This window comes from Malus sylvestris, chromosome 7 (genome assembly GCF_916048215.2).
Source record: "Malus sylvestris chromosome 7, drMalSylv7.2, whole genome shotgun sequence".
NCBI classification, from domain to species: Eukaryota; Viridiplantae; Streptophyta; class Magnoliopsida; order Rosales; family Rosaceae; genus Malus; species Malus sylvestris.
Window position 1 is genome coordinate 1,087,272 of NC_062266.1, and position 22,411 is coordinate 1,109,682.

General features: G+C 35.9%; 2 protein-coding genes across 5 annotated transcripts; both read left to right on the top strand.

Annotated features, from left to right (window-relative positions):
• The first annotated feature begins 852 nt into the window (after nucleotides 1–852).
• On the top strand, nucleotides 853–5,483 carry LOC126627791 (uncharacterized). The gene is made up of 3 exons (XM_050297347.1): nucleotides 853–1,488; nucleotides 4,567–4,752; nucleotides 4,981–5,483. The coding sequence occupies exons 1-3, from the start codon at nucleotides 928–930 to the stop codon at nucleotides 5,263–5,265; spliced, it is 1,032 nt and encodes a 343-aa protein (XP_050153304.1). The 5' UTR covers nucleotides 853–927; the 3' UTR covers nucleotides 5,266–5,483.
• Nucleotides 5,484–13,090: 7,607 nt separating this feature from the next.
• Nucleotides 13,091–21,637, top strand: LOC126627723 (protein DETOXIFICATION 43-like). Of its 4 annotated transcripts, none has more exons than XM_050297241.1 (15): nucleotides 13,091–13,249; nucleotides 17,472–17,561; nucleotides 18,065–18,186; nucleotides 18,450–18,683; nucleotides 18,762–18,908; nucleotides 19,015–19,208; nucleotides 19,282–19,417; nucleotides 19,600–19,696; nucleotides 19,839–19,939; nucleotides 20,098–20,261; nucleotides 20,371–20,442; nucleotides 20,555–20,671; nucleotides 20,779–20,874; nucleotides 20,966–21,087; nucleotides 21,321–21,637. In XM_050297241.1, the coding sequence occupies exons 2-15, from the start codon at nucleotides 17,485–17,487 to the stop codon at nucleotides 21,373–21,375; spliced, it is 1,734 nt and encodes a 577-aa protein (XP_050153198.1). In that variant the 5' UTR covers nucleotides 13,091–13,249; nucleotides 17,472–17,484; the 3' UTR covers nucleotides 21,376–21,637. The 4 variants fall into 4 exon arrangements, with proteins under 4 accessions (XP_050153198.1, XP_050153199.1, XP_050153196.1 ...); XM_050297242.1 differs by having other exon boundaries at nucleotides 18,771–18,908; XM_050297239.1 differs by having other exon boundaries at nucleotides 18,450–18,908.
• The last annotated feature ends 774 nt before the right edge of the window (nucleotides 21,638–22,411 follow it).

The following is a 22,411-nucleotide window of genomic DNA, read 5'->3' on the forward strand; positions in this document are numbered from 1 at the left end:
AAATGGGGGCCTTGATATTTTAGGCACTTCAATCCAATGTACATTGATATAGGTACTTTAAATTTAAAATGAAACAGTTATAAGACATACCTTAAATTTAAAATTTTCATGATTGAAATGATAAGCCATTGGAGTATTTAATCTGTGGTGAGGGATGGCTCAATTTGACTTAATATGTCTACTATGTATGGAAAAAGTTGGAATCATAGATGACCCCGGTTTTGTATGCAAAGTCTTGTTTGACTTTGAATGTAACTTTCGATTTAAACATTGACTTAATCTTTCGAGTTAAACATTGACTTAATCGCTCTCTAATGCAGAAAAATTAAAAAGTTAAAAGTCAAATTTGATTATGCATGCATTGAAATTACAACTTGCACCACCACATTTGAAGTCAAATATAAGTTATAACTTACAGGTTTTGTTTTTTATATTGGAGATCGTCTGAGAAATTAATTTTCAAGTTGGTTGAGTTGTAATTTTTTATGACCATGCATGGGTTGTATAGAGGTACAATGAAGTAATGCTTGTGTTTAATACAAACGATATTCTTATTTTAAACTATATTTATATATTAAGAGAATGAGGGTATGAACCCAAGACCCAATAAGTTGAAGAGTTAAATGAAGTAACGTTCTTAAAAGAGAATAGAAACTAAATGTGATGATGATTATTATTATTTTGTTGTTTGTAATAATTAAAAATTGTTTGATTACTGATTGTACTCAATGGTTTCAGTCTTTCCTACAAAGCGAAGCATTCTTTATAGCCTAGCCTACTTGGCAAGCCAAACCCCACACCACAAAAGAAAGCAACTTCTCTCTCTCTCTCTCTCTCTCTCTGCAGTTTAAAAACCCTTCAAAAACCCCATTCCCATGTCAAGGGTTAGAGCTCCAAATCACATCTCTCTCTCTCTAGATATTATTTATGGAGCATGATCAGGAAGAAGAAGCTCTATTTCATTCATACCCTTGTCCATACTACGTGCAAAGCCCATCCGCCATCTCCCATTCCAACAGCGCGGATATTCGAAACACCATCCTGGAATCCGAATTTCACTCCCCAACACGACCCAATCCAGCAAACCGGACTCTCCACGAAGAGGCCTCTCGCTCCACTCTATCACGCTACTCGTCCTCTCGTGGATCCAGTCACTCATTCCAGCACCAAAAAAGGATCTCCTTTGATGCACGTAGTAACGGCACAGGGACCGATAATTGCAAAAACCGTTTGGTTATTGTCGTCAAAGGTGGTGGTTGTGGCAATGGCGGTGATGATCACGGTGACAATGAAGATGATGAGGAGGAGTATTGTTATGGGCTGGAGAACAGATCGGGGTGGTGGAAGAGGAATTGTTCATATCGAAATTCTGATTCGTTTGCATGGATATTTTTGCAAATAAGTTGGAGGGCTGTGTTGAGTTTGTGTATTGCACTGCTTGTGTTTTACGTTGCTACAAAGCCCCCACCACCCAAAGTGTCTATTCAGGTACGTTCAAATATTCAACAATCTCTCAAAAAAAAAAAGTACTCATTTTAGTTTCAAAACTATGCGTATATATTGATTCTAGCTATCTTATCTATTATAAAAGATTAACCATAATATATATGGCATGATGGTTTTGCAATTGGCCTAGTAGCATGCTTGCGACATATTATTATGGTGGTAATATAGGACATATATATAATTATGGCGAAGAGAATATATAATACCTAATGATGAACTATGAAGTGTACGTACGATCACAAAAGTATTCTAACACAAAATATTAGCTTATATACAGGTAGTTTACTTCTTGTTTGATTTTTTAACTTCTACCTAAACCTAAATAAAAAAGAATTTAAAATATTAGCCTATATGGCTATATGCAGGTGTTTTAGTTAACTAATTAGTTCCTAATATTGAAAATATAAACGAAATTAGCCCTTTGTAAGATCAGGTTATCTTTTCTACCTTAAAGTTGTACTGTTGCGTATGAAGAAAAAGAAATGTGATTAGGTTGGAAACAGGCCGAACAAGGAAGAAGAACAATCATGAGACTCAAAGCACAAAGGTAGACATAGACTTGGCTAAGTTAGCTAGAGTAGTGTGTGTACACCACTTTAAGTCAATGAAGAAAAAATTCAACCATCAACCGCATCACGTGGTCTACAAAATATGGTCTAAAAAAATAGTGTTTCTAACATTTTCCTTCCCTTTTTGCACAAGTGAATCTTGTTTTCCTTAATTTAGATGAATTTAGTGTAAATTATCTTATTACTTATAAGTAAAAATAAATAAATAAACTTGAATCACAAAAAATAATTAAAAAAAAACAAAACAAATAAACTTGAATCACAAAAAAAAAAAAAATAAATAAAACAAAACAATTAAACTTGAATCACCTAAAATGGCTCACATATTGCAAAAATATTCTCTTGGTGAATACATGATCAAGAAATGCATAATGACTCGCCCGTAGGCTACGTTTGATGTGGAGGAAAGAGAACTTGGGAATGAGAGAGTGTTCCCAATTCTGATGTTTGGCAAGTTCATGTTTGGGATATGATTTTCTCCCATAGGAAAATAGGGGAAAGTGCAACCTTCGCTCACCTTAGTATTCACTTTCCTTCCCCATGAAAAAAAAAAAAAAAATTGACTGCTACCATTTTATGGCAAATATGTCCTCGATCGTTTGGCAATTTAAAATGCTAATTTTATACCAAAAAATTGGCATTTTCTACCTACCTACTAAACGTAGGAAAAAAAAAATTCGAATTTACTTTCTCCCAAGTAAAGACATGGGGAATCATTTTCCATGAATTCGTTTTCCCATACTAAATGTAACACTAGAGTTGATATAAAAGGTTAATATTAAAACATAAAGCACATCCATGTATTCTCACACTTTGATAACAAATTTATATGCAAGCCACTATGAATCTTTGTCCAGTGTGTAACCAACTGAACATAACCTCATAACTTGGGCTTCTAATTAATTGACCCCGAACGTCTCCCTGAATATTGTTAAAGACTCGTGACCTTAAAAATACAAAACTTACGTAGCACATATGCCGAGTAACTATAAATTAACGACGTCTTTTTTGTGAAAGTAGGCATGCCAACTTGCAACCGAGTTCAGTCGGGCGAGTAAAATAGATGTGGTGTTGCATACTAACTTCTGAAGCTGAGCGACTACGGTCGTGAGAATATAAGTGCGCTGAATCAGTATCAGGCTATAGAGGCAAATATTCAGCCACCTGAGTGTCGAACTACAAAGTGCACCTAAGAGTAACCAATCATATAACACTTCACTTCGCTGGAAAGTTAATGAAGTGACCTTTTTTGGCAAAGGAATTGAAGATTCTTCGATACTTGAGACTTGGATAGATAACCGACTGACTAGTGTTGTTGCATCGAACTGAAGGTACTTCGAGGGCGATTAGTTTTATTGCTCTAGTGATGTTTGTCAACCCAATGATGTTCTGACGAACTGAATATGAAGGTTAGGATAATTAGTATTTATCTCAAAGTTGCGAGAAGATTTCGCGTAGAGCGTTTGAAAAAAAAATTCGCATAGAGCGTCTGAATAGTTTGATTGTTGAGTTCAAGGGGCTTGTCATGGTGCATAACCATTCTATTTATAGAAAGACTTCTCAGCCACGGAGCTTCTCCTGATAAGCATTCACCATCCTTAGCCAAATAATTACTCTTATACACCATTGAAACAAACTATTCAATTAGCATCTATGATTACAATCCAGGCTAAGGATAAGACCGAATTGAAGTTTGGCTGAGGATAAGCCATGCAATCCCATTAGCATCCATGATTAATTAGTTTGGCTAAGGATAAGCCCACGCAATCCCACTAGCATCCATTGAAGACCGCGTGCACCATGATTCCAATTCAATCCACCTTCGTAAAAATCCCATGCTAATTTGATTTGAACTGTACTACGCGAAACCCCTTTTATCTTGCATAAAAAATTTATTTATCATGATTAAAAATCGCAATAATATCCCACAATAACTAATTCATTGTACATTTCTAATAGTCTTAAACTCTGTTCATTTTACGGTCTCGATTGCATGGTGCGATCACCAATAACGTAATATTGAGTCCAAATACTGATCGGCCGAAACGTAAATTTCAGGCCCAAACAGACTCAAAAATCTGCCACCGTTAATAACTTCAACTAATGTTCATGATGCTCACAAAAGAAAAAATCGTAATGTTCTAAATACAATGGGAAAGCAAAGCTTATTCCCAACTCCCAAGCAAAACGATTAAAGCCACAAAAAAAACCAATTAAGTGCATCTAATGAACTAAATCAACAAAAAAATAAAAATGTTTGTATTTATTCATAACATTCACAAGAATTGAACGGAGAACTCAAGAATTCTGATTGATATTTTCTCCTTAAAATGATTAAAGTCATAAAAGTCAATAGATAATTAATACAAGCTTACAAATTCAAAAAGCATCATCAAGGCAAAGATGTAAAACTGAATAGGTAAATAACATTTTTAATTTTCATCTGACATCTTTAAGACTGTAAAAAAATTGTAAATTCTGGAAACTGCAGATGGCAGGAATTGGCCAATTTGGGCTTGGGGAAGGAGTGGATGGCTCGGGTGTCACGACTAAGTTCCTTACCAGCAATTGTTCTATAAATCTCATAATAGAGAACAAGTCTAAGCTCTTCGGCCTCCACATTCGTCCTCCAACAATGGAAATGTGCTTCGGACGGCTACCTTTTGCACAATCACATGTAAGTAGATATATATATGTTCAATCAGGTGTAAAGTTCACTTCTTAATTTTGTTACATTTGTGTTTGTTTAAATTGCCGGTCTATAAATATAAGCACTTTTGGAAATACTCATGTCTAAATGTGTGGTTTAGATTAACAGTAGAAAAATTTTCTTTGTACACACTCATATTGCGTTGATGATACATCAATTTGTTCCGGGCAATCAGTCGTTATTCAAAATTTTCAGGGACCAAAGCTATATGCTGAGAGTGGGTCATCAAAGTTCAAGTTATATGTTGGAACAAGGAATAAGCCTATGTATGGTGCCGGAAGAAGCATGGACGACATGCTCGAGTCCGGGAAGGGTTTGCCGTTGGTGCTTCGTGTGAGAGTGCGCTCAAGTTTTCGGGTCGTTTGGAATCTCATAAAACCTAAATTTCATCACCAAGCAGAATGTTTTTTGGTCGTTGAAAGGGCGTATGACAAAAAGCATCGTACTCAGTCATACAATAGCACCTGCATAATTAATTGAAAGAAAAAGACACCAGAGAATGTGAACGAGAAAAAAAATGAGAGATTCGTGTGCTGTCGAGCCACAAGCTCCCGTGCCATCCGTTATGTAAATTACACCAATGTCATAAACAAATTATCATGTTGGATCCTAGTTGCATTTTTTAATCTCCTTTATATCGTTGAGGTACAAAACAAATGTCGACGTTTCACGTTTCTATCCATATACATTTTTAATTATCCAGTGGTTCATACGCATGGTAAATTATTATATTCCTTTTTTGGACTTTATTGTCAGAAGTTTAAGGATCAGGAAATCCGGGCTCTTGGTTTGTGTAAAAATGAGATCAGAGTAATTGATTTGTGTGAGATGGACCATCAGAATGAGTTAATGAGAGCTATCGGATTCAATTTAAGTGATCCACATTGCTGGTCCTTGGACTCCAAATAGTGAAATCCGAAGAGGATCTCTGTCCGTAGGTGAGTATCTTGAAAATGAGTTTGTTATTTGAAATTCTAAAAAGCCATATTAAGAAAAATTTGTATACAAAATATTGTTTGTAAGGATGATATTTTTAGACTAACAATAACAATACTTTTTCAAAAATAATTGGAAGGACGTTCCAGTAACACCATTAAGAATATCAAATAAGAAAGGTTCGTTACAGCATTGGAGACCATAGCTTTGGAAGCATGCATTGCAAGTTAAATAGCTCGTGAGTGACATAACGCGCTTGTGTCTAATACGCAAGTCCAACACATGTGCCTTCTTTAATGGGAGAAGTTTTCGAGATCATGTTTGCCTCATTTGATGTGGGTGTGAGTTTGAGCTTTACTTCCCGCGGGTAGTTGAAGGGCACTTATGTCAATCTGAGCTTTCTTAGTCCACGTGTATTGTTAGTCTTACTAGATGGTATTAACGGGAGCATTTTTGCTCACAGTCATATGATGTATACTTATCATACATCTAATTATTGTTCATGTGTTCTTTTAACTAACTCTAGTTAATTTTTACGTTAAATGTTACTTTTTCAATGTTGTAAAAAATTAACCAAGGTTAAATAAAAGACACATGGCAGATGCTTAGGTGTATGGTGAGCGTACAACAAGATTTATGGAGGTTGTTAGCCCATTGTGATATTTAACCTACTCCCTCACCCTTTTAGTATAGATAATAACGTTTTTTTTTTTTTAAAAAAGATTTATGGTAGTGAGCAAAAATGCTCCCATTTTTGTTTACCTCACATATCTACACTTCTTTTTGGGTAATGCTAAGAAGACCATCAATTTAAATTATATTGTCACGCCCCGATCCCGACATACATCCCAGATCGACACATTGACATCATCAAGTATCCGTATGTCTAACATACCCTGCCTCCGGGATATGGCGAAGCACAACTCGAGCATTGATTCGCATAGTAATTTTTTGTACACTTTATGGCTGTATCTAACCTTATTGTTAGACTGCCTACGTACCCTAAATAGGGATCAAGTCATTCGTAGTTCGTCAATTGTCATACTCTAATCTTTTCGTAAAATACTTCTAGCGGAAAACATAGGGTACCACATAACACATCAACCATAAGCCAAGCACAATTATCATCTTGTCAGGCACGCAAGTGTGCTATTCCCACACATATGCTTTCCAATTCATCCTTTATATAAATCACTATGTTTCACATAATACCGCAATTCATAGTATGCAACATCTCAAAAAACAGTCAACGAAGCACAATGTTATCCTCTAGCCACAATTGTTAATAAGTCTAATCATAATGACAACCATCACAACCAACATTATTCCACAATCACATCAATCAATAACACATATCATATACCAAAATGCAGGGCCAGAGCGACACAGTTCAGCCGAAGCCTACATCTCTGAAGCTGATATCAAATCCAAAGAACCAACAAGTCAAATGATGCGATTTCAAACCACTCAACGAAATCCATCAAGATCGAGTTCCGCACCAATCAACGAAACCAAGACACCAAAAGGGGTTCTGGACCTCTCTAAGGAATCCAAACTAGGATACGATTTCGGACCATCACTCAACAGAATTGCAGAGTAGAAGGGATTCCGGACCATCACTCAATGGTATCGCGAAGTAGAAGGGATTCCAGACCATCACTCAACGGAATCCAAGTGGATATGATTCCAGATCATCACTTAACGGAATCGCGGAGTAGAAGAGATTCTGGAACATCACTCAATGGAATCACAGCGGAAACCCAATTTTAGATCACTCAACGGAACCAAGCGGAGGGTCAATGAACAAATCAACGGCTCAAAGAAACAAGACATGAACCAAGTGCTCAAATTACGAAAGCTCAACGAAACAAGAAATGGAAACAAAGCACAAGTATTAAATTTAGAATGGCTCAACGAAATGAAACAAAACAATGAAACGAGATGTGAAACATGCTTTGAAGCAACAAACCCCATGACAACAGGTTAACGGTCCACTACTAGCCCTCATATTTCATCATATCATACCAATTATGCAAATCAACCACAGTGTAAATATGCACGTCAAATCACGTATCACAATCATCATCAGTATGTAGACCAAATCATGTTTAGTAAACATAGGTCCATGGCTAAATATATAAAAATCACATTTCATTAGAAATCACATTTATAAAGTTATATGATATCCACAAAGGATATTAAATACGATAGCAGGGTAGTAACCATATCACATATTTTAAAGTCACTTACTAACCAATGTAAGCCCATTAGACTTCATTTAGTCTCCTGTAGTACTAATTTTAGTATTTAGAACGTTTCGAGACATGTTGACCAAAATTCAACCATCGATCAACAGTAGGGTCCACAACCCTACGTAATTTGATTCGGAAGATCCGCACATCGGATTTCGGATCCGTAACCTCTCCTCATTATGCTTATATAACAACATATTAAAATTTCAACGCGATCCAACAGTTGAATCTTTGCCAATCGCAATTTCAAGTGGCGGTCGACATTTTGTTTTACAAACTTAGAAATCCAATTCGGGAAGATCCATACGTCGGATTCCCGATCCGCAAGTTCCTATTGTCCTCAAATATTACGAACTATTATGTATTAAAGTTTGGTGCCGATCCAACAGTCGGATCGTCGTTATTTAGAATATCCAAGTGGCGGACCTTAATGAAAATATAGTCAAACGACGGAAATTCATCAATCAGACTTTACATATAGAATTGAGGTATCAAATTTAGCCTAGGAAGGTCATGGGGTGCCTCGGCCCAAGCGCCACCAAAGGTGGTGGTCGGCCGCCCCGACTTGCCGGAAAATTCACTATTTAAAAAATTACCAAATTTCACAGAAATGTAGAGCAATTCAAGGGGAGCAATTTTCATACCTAGGCCGAAATCCAATTCGGTCTGGTAAAGCTCCAATTTCACTCAAACCCGCCGGAACCCTAGAATGGGTTGACTTCGATTCTCCTTCCTCGGTGTTTCGACGCCCTTACAACTAGATGGGTCTTGTTCTTGGGTCCAAGAGGAGTTGATTAACGGTGGTGATGGGTGGTGTAACTCGGCGGAACGGCGGAATCGTCGTCGAGCACCCCTGGGTTCACCTGCACTGTTCTACACGAAATTAGACTTAAAAGCCTTTGATCTTGGGCGGGAATGGTAGAGGGGAGGTTGTGGAAGAGGTTGCAGGTGGTGGATGTGGTGTATCGACGGAAAAAATGGCGGAATCGTCGGATTTGAACCAGGTCAAAACCAGTTGTGGGTGCACCGGCCGACGGGAAGAGGGAGGTCTCTTTTCTTTTCTTTTTTTCTTTTTTTCCTAAATATATAAAAATCACATTTATAAAGTTATGTGATATCCACAAAGGATATTAAATATGATAGGAGGGTAGTAACCATATCACATATTTTAAAGTCACTTACTAACCAATGTAAGCCCATTAGACGTCATTTAGTCTCCCGTAGTACTAATTTTAGTCTCCCATCGATCAACTGTAAGGTCCACAACCCTACGTAATTTGATCCAGAAGATCGGCCCAACAGATTTTGGATCAGTAACCTCCTAAGGTCCTTATTATGCTCATATAACAACTTATTAAAATCTCATCGCGATCCAACGGTCGGATCTCCGCCAATCGCAATTTCAAGTGGCGGTCGACATTTTATTTTACAAACTTAGAAATCCAATTTGGGAAGATCCATACATTGGATTCCCGATTCGCAAGTTCTTATTGTCCTCAAATATTACGAACTATTACGTATTAAAGTTTGGTGCCGATCCAACAGTCAGATCGTTGTTAGTTAGAATATTCAAGTGGCGGACCTTAATGAAAATATACTCAAACGACGGAAATTCATCAATCGAACTTCATATATGGAATTGGGGTATCAAATTTAGCCTAGGAAGGTTAGAGGATGCCTTGGCCCACGTGCCACCGCAAGTGGCGGTCAGCCGCCCCGACTTGCCGGAAAATTCACTATTTCAAAAAAATTACCAAATTTCACAAAAATGTAGAGCAAGTCAAGGGGAGCAATTTTCATATTTGGGTCGAAGTCCAATTCGGTCGGGAAAAGCTCCAATTTCACTCAACCCGTGGGAAACCCTAGAATGGGTTAACTCCGATTCTCCTTCCTCGGTGTTCCAACGCCCCTACAACTGGTTGAGTCTTGTTCTTGGGTCCAAGAGAGTTGATTAAGGGTGGTTATGGGTGGTGTAACTCACCGGAACGGTGGAATCGTCGTCGAGCACCCTTGGGTTCTCTGGCACTATTCTACACGAAATTGGACTAAAAAACCTTCGATCTTGGGCGGGAATGGTAGAGGGGAGGTTGAGGAAGAGGTTGTTGGTGGTGGATGTGGTGTATCAATGGAAAAAATGGCAGAAGCGCAGGATTTGAACCGGGTTCAAACTGGTTGTGGGTGCACGGGCCGACGCGAAGAGGGAGGTCTCTTTTCTTTTTTTTTTTATTCTGATTGGTTGCTAACCCCGCCGCCCCAACTGATTGGTCCCTTTTTCTTAAATCAGATTGGTCCAATAGTCTGATTGGGCCGAAATTTACTCACACATGATAGGCCAAATTCCCACATGGTGGGGGTTTAACTAATTTAAAAACTATAGTTTGGTAAAATGAATTCAAATGTCCGTAGCTATACCGTTATAATCCGAACTCTCAAACGGCTTCCGCCTATGCGTTCGTGGTTTCGAGATCTATTAAAAAACATTACTTGTGACCTTCGAAGGTCTACGGATTATAAATAATTATTTATCAAAAATTCAACTTTTTACTTAAGTAATTAAAATATAAAATTAATTTAAATTCTCAAAAAATAGTATAAAATCTCAATAATACAAACATGTAGATTATAACAATGAAATCCAAGAACGGGATTTCACATATATTTTGTACGTGATTATTATGATTACTTAGGAATTGATTAATGTGATTATTTTATACTAGTGACACATTATACAGTTTGCAGATTCGGTTTAAATATTTGATCTATCTAGTCTTACCTTTTCATAATGTATACAGTCAACCACTTGCAAGAGAGGTCATTAATGACGCTAACCTCAATGAAGATTAGCATTGAGCAAAAGCTTTTTTATTTTGGGAAATTGTGGAGCCAAAAATATTTCTAAAAATCATAAAGATGACACGTGAATTTTTGTCCGAAGAAGAAAAAAATGTCTTCATCTCACGCACAGTTCAACATCCCTAGAGACTTAAGCAGCTGATTACAACACCACCAAGCTTCCCAGCTCATGGCATGAAAAATTGAAAGACATTAATGATATGATTAATCACCAAATTCTATATTTAATACATTCCTGATTGAAAATCAACTCAAACAAGTAAGAAGTTCTCATCACAATCAGTCAAGAATAGTTACTTCATTATCCCAGTATATTATCTCCTAATTAATGTATTCGGGATAATTCTTTCCTTATCCATCTTATGGATGACACACCTTTGTCAATGGGAAGCCAACACATGTAGGGCAGAACCCTACCATGCCGGCCACCTCCCTATATATACTATGCATCATTTTTTGGTATGCTTTTGCTACACAATTAAGCCATAAACACTACCTCTTTTCAGAGATACTGACCTAAGCATTGGAGATCCATTGGCTAACACTCCCCCCCCTCGACGGCCACCGCGGTACCCCCGCTTTGGTCCTTAGTCAAAGCTATTTTTTTTTTTAAGTATAAATTCATCAAGACTAAAGACGGTAGATTCTTACTACCACAAAACTGATGTCCCTTACTTCAAAGTTATGTGTAGGACATAAATCGTAATATAAATATATAGTATGTAGGATGTTAGAAATAGATGAGTGGGTTTCATCTTCTCAGTTTACTGGAAATGGCAACATTGTGTCTTCCACGCGAAAGTTGAATCTGTCTTCTTAGTTTAATCAAGTCTAGTGTGGTATTATCGTGGCTTCCACACGAAAGTGGAATACTTTTCTTATTTTCCTTTAAATTATTGCATCGTGAATCACTTTACTTTAGATGACTGTCAAGCTAATTAGGTCCAAAAGTTTGGTACCCTTTTTTCGTTCAAACATGTTAGATATTTCCCCAGCTAAATACGTCGAAGGAGAGAATCACACACACATAAAAAGTGAAACGATTGTTCGATAACTATTTTGCATAACAAAACTGGTGGATGAACAAGTATAGTTCATATCTGCATAGTTGCGTATATACTAGTGCATAATAAGTTGCAATTTTATTGAGTAAGACGATGATACAAAAATATTTGTGGGCATGATCGAAATTAGCATATATATATATATATATATGGACTATATAAGCGGCAACATTATTCATTAAATAAGTTATCTTTACATCGACATGCATGCAATTGCAAACATAAGTGTCTTCGGGTCCCCCCATTAGCTTCACTAGATGGTGTTCCTAGATTTAAAGTATTTTTTTCACTATGTACAGTAGCTCGAAAAGCAAGCTGTGGAGTAATAGTCTTTGTATTTTAGCTCAATTAGAGTTTTGATTTCTGAACTAAAAATTCATAAGTATTGATCATGTTGACTAATTCAATTAGAACTTTCATCTATTTTTCACCCCTTTAAATTCTTAAATTTGGATGAAAATTTTAATGGAGTTAGCCTAAAGAACTGTTGTTCCACAATATAACAAGTTCAAGGATTCTACGTTAAAAATCTCTTTCTCTCAACATAGTCCGAATTGAGAGTAATTTGCTAAGAGCACTAGGTTTTGGTCTTAAAATTATGTGTCATCATAGGTTTAACAAATTGGCACACGCACATTGTATTCCTAAGACCACTAATTATTATATGCTACAAACGTCATTGGCTACTACATAAATAACGAAGTTAACCTAATTTATGAACTAATAACCTAATTTATGAACTAACCAGGGCTCACAATGTCCAGCCGGTAAAAATTAGGTCACAAGGGGAATGTCAGTTAATTCCAGGCATGGAGTATTGGAAATCCTACGTAGCCCACAATTTGAAAAGTTTCGATTGCTACCAGCTAGTTAAAGCACTTCGATTTGCATCAAATCAAAGTAGGATAAATTAAATACAAACTTAATAATTTATAGCTTACGATGATGGTGGACTACACACCTTTTCAGAATCTAAAAGAGTGCTACCAATTATGTATGCACTCTTTCAACAGATTGCGATGCTGTCATTCAATCATAGGCAGTTCCGTTCACTATGATATTTCTAAAATTTATTTTGCTTCTTGTGTGTCAGATTTTTCCACTCTTAAAACTTAAAAGAACGAGTTTTGTTCTCTCTCTCTCTCTCTCTCTCTCTGTGCGTGTGGGTTGAGCAATATACAATTTTTTATTTTCTTTATTTTTTTTAATTTGGGAGGGATAGAGGCGGAGGAAGAGTACTTATATAGTGTAGGAAGGGCTTGGTGTGCAAGTGAGCTATCTATCAAAAGGAAGTTGGTGAAAAGAGTATGTTTTGCAATATTGCTAGCTCTCTCAGCACGAAGAACAATAAGCGCAAAGGTATACAAGTTACTTCCAAAAGATAAACTCCTTCTCATTCTTTCTATCTCTAGACATTTCCAAATTTGGATAGGTACATATATTTGTTGCTTTCAAACTCTTTCTCTTCTATGCATGCATGCATGCTTGATGCTTCTCACAATTAGATTAATAAAAAAAATGAAAATTTTGAAATACGTCAAATTTTTAGTAACTTTTGACTTTTGAAATAGGTCCAATTTTTAGTTACTTTGGACCTATATCAAAAGACACCAATTTTTTTTTGGTAAAACCTCGACGATACGAGGAGATAATATGCGTAATATGTATGCATGCTTCTTATAATTAGATCAAGCTTATTGTGTCTCATTCTTTCATATTTTTCTTGCACATATGCATAATCTGCGTTGTTTTATATATGCATGCAAGCCTACAAAATTCTATGGCTTTGGGGACCTGCAAAACACAATTGCACCCCACATTATTCGAGCCTATACGAATCCCGTACTGGACGGTCAAGTACGGAAATATCGGTTAATATAACTAGAGTTTTGCCAATTTTTGAGATAATAATTATGGACCTGCAATTGGAGAATGACCAAGTTCGTGAATATTGTTATCACATGATATTCTATATCGATAATTTAGATGTAAATTTGTGTCCACATGACATTATATTATTAATTCAATTTGATACGTTAACAGTGTACATGTGCTATATAAATTACGCTAATGAGAATGACCCATATATCCACAACTAACGCCCCGCATGCAAATCTTTTGTGATTGATTTCGTTGCATTAATTGTTTTCTGTTTTTGGCTTTTCCTTTCACAATCACAGTGCTGCTTGCTTACCTTACTTCCACTACATACATTCTTGGCCAAATCCACTACTGTATAATATAGAATTATATGCAATAATAATCCCTATACTTAAAAAAATAAATATAAATAAAAATTCCTCAACCAGGACTCAAATAGTCACTTTCGAACACTCCTTCCTTAAATTCTTTAAAAAAAAATTTAGTTTTTTTTTGGTGAACTAAAAAAAAAAAAAAAAAATTAGTTTGAAAGCAGAGATGCAGACTGAAAGTGCATACAGAAACTTTCTTATCATATAGAGACCTCAGTCATAACAAATTTTTCATGATATCTGGCTTCATAACAAACTTTTATGATATATAGCAAATTGAAACGAACGTAAATGATAATTGCTTACTTGAATATTGTGATTATTTTAGGTAAGTGATGATTTGTACCTTTAACTCTTACAATGGTGACAAATAAAAAACAAATTAATAACTTAGCCACTTAGTTCTATAGTCTACTGATATTTTTCTACACTTGTAAGTGAGCCGGTATTTCTCTTTCACTTGTAAGTGAGCGGTCTTAGGTTCAATTCTCGCCAAAAGCGAATTTGAACCACATTATTGTTAGCTCATTATGAGGCTTAGACCACTCCCCAACCCTTTAGTGTAGATAATATCGTTTGTTAAAAAAAAAAAACTTTATTTTCTTGGTTTTGGAAAGATACTCTTATTTGTATTTAAAAACAAAAATTCTTAAAATATAATTCATGGATTAATCTCTACTAATTAATAAAACACTCATTGTCAACTAAAACCCTATGAAATTATCAATTTAACCCTCTAATTAAAACAGAACATGAATAAGAAATATGGGGCAGAAATGTAATTTCACACAACCAAATTTTGCTGTTTTTTTTTTCAAAGTCTCACCTACATGTAATTCTAACATATATCTAATTAAAAAAAAAAAAAAAACTTCCCACCCCCACATTCTCTCTCACTCTCTTCCTCTCTCTCTCCTTTTATTTCAAAAACAAAAATAAAAAATTTACTCACACATTTGTGTATGCCCATATGCTAGTACTTGGTTTATAAAAATACAGACGAGGGAGAGTTGAATATAGGACTAGGTGCACGAGCAAAATGTATTTAACCACTTGAGTTAAAAATTCTTTTGTAAGTTAGATCTTAAAAATTTAAACTTTTAGAAATATCTATTAACAATTCATTCATGAGCATATTCTATTAAAAAGAAAAAAAATTCATATATAGCCAATTATGTTATCGTCGCTTAATGTATCGATTCATGTGTAATAGCATGATTGCATGTATTATAACCGTACGAATATATAGCAATGCTATGTTCTCACCCAGAAAATTACTTGTACATAGTCCTCGATTAATTAAAGGGAACTTTAACGAAAAGCTCTCAGTATTGTTAACTTTAACGAAAAATCATATTTGTACACTAAAAAGTTTATCTTGATACTATTCACTTTACTTTTTATTTTGTTTTTATCGTTAAAACTCAAAGTTTTCAATTTTTTTTTATTAATTTTCCTTTAATTAAACCTAGTTTCGCATAGAAACAAGTCGAATCTTCTTTTCAAGCAAGGTTCACACGACATGGACATTAGGATCATTCTGTCTCTCTCTCATCTTCATGTGTGATTTATTTCGATGATAAATAAGACTTCAGTTTTGTTGGTACTCGATATAGAAAACACCTGCCTTAATGCTTTGCGGTACTAACCAGGGATTGTAAACCCGAGGGAGGTATATATGTGCAGTATCCATGTTTGGTCACACCTACCTTGTCCCTTCCCTCTTCGAATTTGTGCCATTGTAATATTATATGGTTGGCTTAAAGGTTACTAAAAAATATTTGTCCTTGCCAAATCCCGTTTAGCCAAATGGCAAAATTGAAACACTTTTTCAGGCACAAGATTCAAATGAGAGATTTTTCAGTGTGATCGGAACACGGAATACAAATAGTAAAATATGCGTGTTAACAAGTTAATAACTTAAATATTAAAATTTTTCACAACTTATATAAAAACACGTGATGTACCACTTGTATTTTATTACAATAAAAAATTTCTTCAAAGAAAAGGTAAGTCTTAAAACTACAAAATTAATATTTTAAATTTTAAAAAGTGTTATTGCCACTCCAAAAAGTTATCTTGCACTTCTTCCTAATTAAAAATTAAAAAGTATATGATGATCATTTTGGAATCTAATAAAAAATCCTTAAACTCATGTATATGTGAATTACCTGACAATTATATACATATTTGTTAGACCGGTCGAATGTATGTGGAAGATGACGTCGCAATTGCTTATAAGGTGTTGAATTACTTTATATGTTTTATTTTCCAAAAATCTGACAAATAAAAGGAAAGGAGATCATAAAGATATACGGACGTGGTAGAATTTTGACTTTCTTCATAGTATCAATACAGGTCAACATACATGTGAACCACATGCTCCATATCACTTAATTTGTGTTGCCCACATACTAATAAGCTTAAACATTTTAGTGGGTCGGACGTGTGAGAATGCAAAGAGATGTCCCAAATAGAAAGTTTATCAATAGTAGTTAAATATGCTACACATATTTAGGCATTATAAGCATTGGTAACATGTTTTTTTCTTTTCCATAAATTTGGCATGCAATTAATGTTGTCAAATTATCAAATTTAGTCTACATTAGAAAATGTCTTACACTCGAGGTTCTACTTCTTCCCCTAATATATCTGTATGCAATAAATTTTCCTTTGAAGCATTTAGTCCGTTTTCATTAATCATTTTTGTGGTGGAATCTGCTTTTTACTCTTAGCTCTTGCATGGAAAGTTCGTAACTGAGTGCATAATTCACGAAAGTTGTCTTTGCTCACGCACTTCAAACAAACGTTAGCGGAGTCCTCCAACTTTGATTATTGCATTTTTATAAACAAAAAATAATAATATTAGAGAGCTCTTTCTGTTGACTGATGTTCAGTCTACAAAACATCATAACTGAGGAAGGTTTCTATCAGTTATATGGAGCTATAAAATCCACCTTGAGCTTTTAGTGTCTCGTGTGCCCTCCTGGAGTCATTTCTGAGGCAGTTCATTTACATAGAAGGTCTATTTACTTATTTATTTATTTAGTTATTTTGTGTTTTCCCTCCTACTTTGAGGTCTGCATTTGATATGTGATTGTGTATACTTAGGCTTAGCCAAATTGGCTATAGCAGTGTGGTCTCCTAATCTGCACCCAAGTTTGAGTCCCTCTTTCCATAGTTTAGATAATTTAGTGGAAATTATCCCGTTGTTTGTCAAAAAAGAAACTGAGGTTGGATTGTCAGAAAGTACTACATTTGTATAGTGATATCAAAAGCTCAAGTGAAGTGACCTCATTAGGAAGTTTTATTTTATTTTGGAATTGCAGTATCAACTTAAGCATGGCTGAGGAGCAACATTTGCATGAGCCAGTGAGCAAGTGGAAGATGCCTGTTGGTGTTTTCTTCAAAGATGCAAGGTATACAGTTTCACATTTACCATATTTTAATTAGCCCCAGTTTGGGGTTGAGGTGATTTTAAAAAAAGCTCCTATGAAAAAAAGCTGGGAGTGTTTTTGGTGTTTGGTAAACTTAAAAAAAATGGCTTATTTTGGAAGCTGCTGTGAGAATAAGCTGAAATCAAAGGAAAAAGCTGAAGCTGCAATTTGTAGCTTTGGAAAACTGGCTTTTTTTCAAAGCACACAGAACTACAGTGCTCCTTTAATGAAAAGACCCACTATCAGACTGCTTTTTTTTCCAAAAGCACTTTTACAAAAAAGTTTACCAAACACTCTGCTGATTTATTTCACAGCCGCTTATTCTCACAGCAGCTTTTTTTCAAAGCACAGCAATACCAAACCAGCCCTTAGTACTCTCTCTCTAATTAATTTTCTGCTTTGGGGACAGCCTTTTCTATCTTAATTTAAGGTTGATAAGGGTAAAGTACTAAAGTTTTTTTTTTTTTTTTTCCACGTGATTGCAGGCGTGTTTTCAAATGGGATACACTCGGGAAGGAGATACTGCAGATTGCATTCCCTGCTGCTCTCGCTGTAGCTGCTGATCCAGTTGCTTCTTTGATTGACACAGCATTCATTGGTCATATAGGTACATTTGCCTTTGCTTTATCTTGATTTTTAGAGGAGCTTGCATTGGAATGCATAAATTTTTAGGAAATAATTTTGTTTGTAAATAATTGTCCGCATGTTCACAGTAAGATAAAAATTGTATGGAGTTTGGCAACATTGATCAGTGTTGTACTAAAAACTCATCAGTTGCTGTATTATTGAAAGACACGGTTATTAGTTCATGTTCGACTGATCTTTGTTTCACGTAGATTGACTCGATAGATGAATCTTTTTGTCCTATAGGTCCAGTCGAGCTTGCGGCAGCAGGAGTATCTATTGCCCTGTTCAACCAGGCTTCAAGGATTACTATATTCCCATTAGTCAGTATAACAACTTCCTTTGTTGCCGAGGAAGATACTGTTGCAAAAATGAACACGGAATCTGCGAAAGGTGAGAAGCGGGAAAAGAATTCAGACATGCTTGATGACATGGAAAAAGGGGCTGCCAAACCAAAAGGAGATGATACACCTCAAAATGGTAAGCATCTAGGAAAATTTTCAACTCAAAACAGTAGGGTGGAAAAGGCTTCAACTGATGATATTGAGTGTGTGGAAGCGGAAAAAGGTGCTGCTGAAGCGGAAGGTGAGAGATCAGACGAGGGATTAGCTAAAGATATTGAATCAAAAAAAGTCATATTGGAAAATGTTAAGCTTGAGAATGCAGAGAAAGGTGCTGCTAAAAACAGTGTTCAACTAGAAAATGGTACTCTTTCTCTCTTTTGATCTCTAGGCTCTAGCTCACTGCCATTAGAACCCAAAGATCAATAAATATCTTAAAACATAATATGCATTGGTGGTTTCTTGATTAGGTTCCAAAACCACTATGGAAAAGCGTCCTTCGGATCTTATGAACAACAGTGTGAAGACGAAAATCAGGAAAAAGAAGCGACATATTGCTTCAGCGTCAACAGCACTCATCTTTGGGGCAATATTAGGCCTTTTTCAAGCTATATTTCTCATGCTTACAGCCAAAGTTCTCCTTGGTGTGATGGGTGTGAAACCGGTAAGTGATTCATTTTTGTCATCTCCGCCTATATCGAATGAAGGAAAGAATTACAGCTCTTGTTATGGAGCAGGGTTCCCCTATGCTAGCCCCGGCACAGAAGTACTTGAGAATAAGGTCGATTGGTGCACCTGCAGTTCTTCTCACATTGGCCATGCAAGGGATCTTCCGTGGCTTTAAGGATACAAAAACTCCTTTATATGTCATTGGTAGGCCAAAAACTCTGTTCCGATTTCTCACCCCCCAACTACTTTGATTTGTGTTCCTCTCTCATTATCCTCAGATATGATTAAACACAAGAAATAGAAACATATCCTATATGAAATCAACCCTATAGTGATGGAGAAGTCTAATTACTCTAGTTTATTTGTTCATTTGTATCGTATTGTAGTTGCCGGATACGCAGTTAACATTGCCCTGGATCCATTACTCATCTTTGTCTGCGGTATGGGAATCAGAGGTGCAGCTATGGCACATGTTATTTCTCAGTGAGTAGTGTCACCCTTGTCATGGTATTATTTTTTATAATTGCATATTTTCAACTGCTGTTGAAATCTTGTTGTTCATACATTTTTATCTAAGATTTGGTGTGCATCTTTTCTAATATTAAAATGTTTGAAACCGTTTTAGGTACTTGATGGCGCTGGTACTCTTCATAATCTTAACAACAAAAGTTGATCTCTTACCTCCAAGTCTTAAAGATTTGCAGTTTGGCCGGTTTCTGAAGAACGGTAATGAGCTCAATTCTTAATATCTCACTCCAGTATTATAGTTAGCATAATTCATCTGACCTCCATCCCTTAATATTCCAATCATGGTAATTGAAATGCATAATTAGACAAATATTATGGTTTTTTGAGTTACAATTTTTCCTTGAATTTGGGCACAGGAACTCTATTGTTGGCTAGGGTGGTTGCTGTTACATTCTGTGTGACCTTGGCCGCATCCCTGGCAGCGCGGCTGGGTCCAACTCCGATGGCTGCATTTCAGACTTGCTTGCAGGTCTGGTTGACATCATCTCTTCTTGCTGATGGTTTGGCTGTTGCAGGACAGGTATTGTTTTTTCTCATTTAAAACAAAAAAAATAAAATGTAAGCGTGACTTAAAAGGCAGAAATGTTTACTACTTATTCAAACAATCTTTGTGTGTATTTTCTCATTAGGCTATTCTAGCATGTGCTTTTGCTGAGAAAGACTACAAAAAGGCCACAGCTACCGCAACCCGGGTTTTGCAGGTACTTCATTCTCTACACATAGTGGAAAAATCTATAAATTATAAACCCTTCATCATTTGAACAACCCATTTATTTACTTTTTCACTAATTTGTGAAAGAATATGCTTTGCAGATGAGCTTTATTCTTGGTGTGGGTCTTGCTTTTGTTGTTGGAATTGGTCTGTATTTTGGAGCTGGAGTATTTTCTAGAGATGTTAACGTTTTGCACCTTATAAAGATTGGCCTCCCGGTATTTAAATTTAGCTCTTCTAAAGCCAAATCTTCATTTATTATAATTATTACTGTTATTTTCGAGCATGAAAAGAATCATCGTCTAATTTGTTTTCTACTCACCAGTTTGTTGCAGCTACGCAACCGATCAATTCGCTGTCTTTTGTGTTTGATGGTGTGAACTTTGGAGCATCTGATTTTGCATATGCTGCATACTCATTGGTAAGTTTCTTTGCAATAAACCTTTCCAAATTTCCTATTCACAAGTTGTGTTACTAGCTAATAATCCAAATTATTCTTTTGTGCTTCTCAGGTTCTGGTTGCCATAGCAAGCATTGTATCCTTGTTCCTCCTCTCAAAATCCCATGGTTTTGTTGGAATCTGGATTGCTTTAACCATTTATATGGCGTTACGTACATTTGCTGGTGTATGGAGGTAATTATCCTTCCTTCTATTTTTTTAGAACTAACAATGGGAGTAGAGATTTGAAATTGTTATCTCTCTTACAATATCAGAAAGAGAAATACCACTAGACCAACTATAATTTATTTATCTTAGCAATGGATTGAGGAAAGGAATTCGAAATTGAGACCTCTTCCAACGATCCTTTCCACATTATGATTTGAATTACTTGAACTGAGCTAGGTTGCTATATACTACATTTGCAGGATGGGGACTGGAACTGGACCTTGGCGTTTTCTCAAGGGTCGTTCACCACAGTAGGTTTTATCAGCCTAGTATTACAGGAATACTTGAGACAGTCAACATATCCCATGATTAACCCTAAACCCTTGTATTTTTTTCACTCCTGTTATTAGTACAGGCATAAAAACTCGACTTAGTTTTTATGCATTTTTTTCCTCATTTTGTATCATGGTGACCTGGCAAAGGATGTTTGTGTTTTATGTAATATTGCACTATATTGTATTTGGTGTCTCTCTTTGGAGGAGATGGCCTAATTGAATGAAACTCAATCTTTACTCTATCGATCTACCAATGACAAAAGAAGCAAATAGAAGATCATTCATCCCGAACCCCCTCTCTGTGTATAATATTAGCTAATTTATCTAATATAAATTACGTAAAGCTTAATTCGAACTTGGATATCTCTCTCAGAGGAATATTGGCTAATTAATTTAATTCCAACCACCACACCTATCTGAGGCAATGTTTCCTTCTTAGTCTAGTTTTATACCAACTTTATCGTTGGATTCTCCTAGCATTATCCTGCCCTCTATGGCTTGACTCTTAACAATTTACTGTTTTCTTAACATTTCAAAGTGTATCTACATTTCAATGTTTCAAGTTATATATAGTAGCTCATCAGTTCACCAGCTTTTTGTTAAATGCTTGTTAATCTTGCTTCAACTATGAAATGATTACAATAAGTTGTTCGTTTCTATTTTCTTCCACTTACGCTCCTGGGCAAAGAATAACACACTGGATTTAAGTCCTTGGTCTCAGAGACATAAAAATTAACCTAATTAAATTAGAGTCTCATTCAGTGCTCAATCATTTTGGTTAAAGAGTCAGATCTAATCGCAAACCTACAAACCACTAGACATTGGCTGTATGTTGACAGCCTCCAACACTGGCATGCCTACTCTCATACTTCCTCTCAAGCCATCTCTTGGCACTGAGAAAGAAAGCAACACCCGAGACAAGTCACATGTTGACATAAGTCAGGTTCTGTCTGATTTTGACACTAACACGCCCAGATCTACTCATTCATTCATGTTAATTATTTGTATCATTACTA

Bases quoted from the DNA above. Each gene is read 5' to 3' on its own strand.
- LOC126627723 (XM_050297239.1), top strand. From the start codon at position 17,485: ATGGCTGAGGAGCAACATTTGCATGAGCCAGTGAGCAAGTGGAAGATG. The intron at 19,418-19,599 runs GTAGGCCAAAAA...ATCGTATTGTAG, and splicing joins AACTCCTTTATATGTCATTG to TTGCCGGATACGCAGTTAAC. The intron at 20,262-20,370 runs GTATTGTTTTTT...TTTTCTCATTAG, and splicing joins GTTTGGCTGTTGCAGGACAG to GCTATTCTAGCATGTGCTTT.
- LOC126627791 (XM_050297347.1), top strand. From the start codon at position 928: ATGGAGCATGATCAGGAAGAAGAAGCTCTATTTCATTCATACCCTTGT. The intron at 1,489-4,566 runs GTACGTTCAAAT...TGGAAACTGCAG, and splicing joins CACCCAAAGTGTCTATTCAG to ATGGCAGGAATTGGCCAATT. The intron at 4,753-4,980 runs GTAAGTAGATAT...CAAAATTTTCAG, and splicing joins TACCTTTTGCACAATCACAT to GGACCAAAGCTATATGCTGA.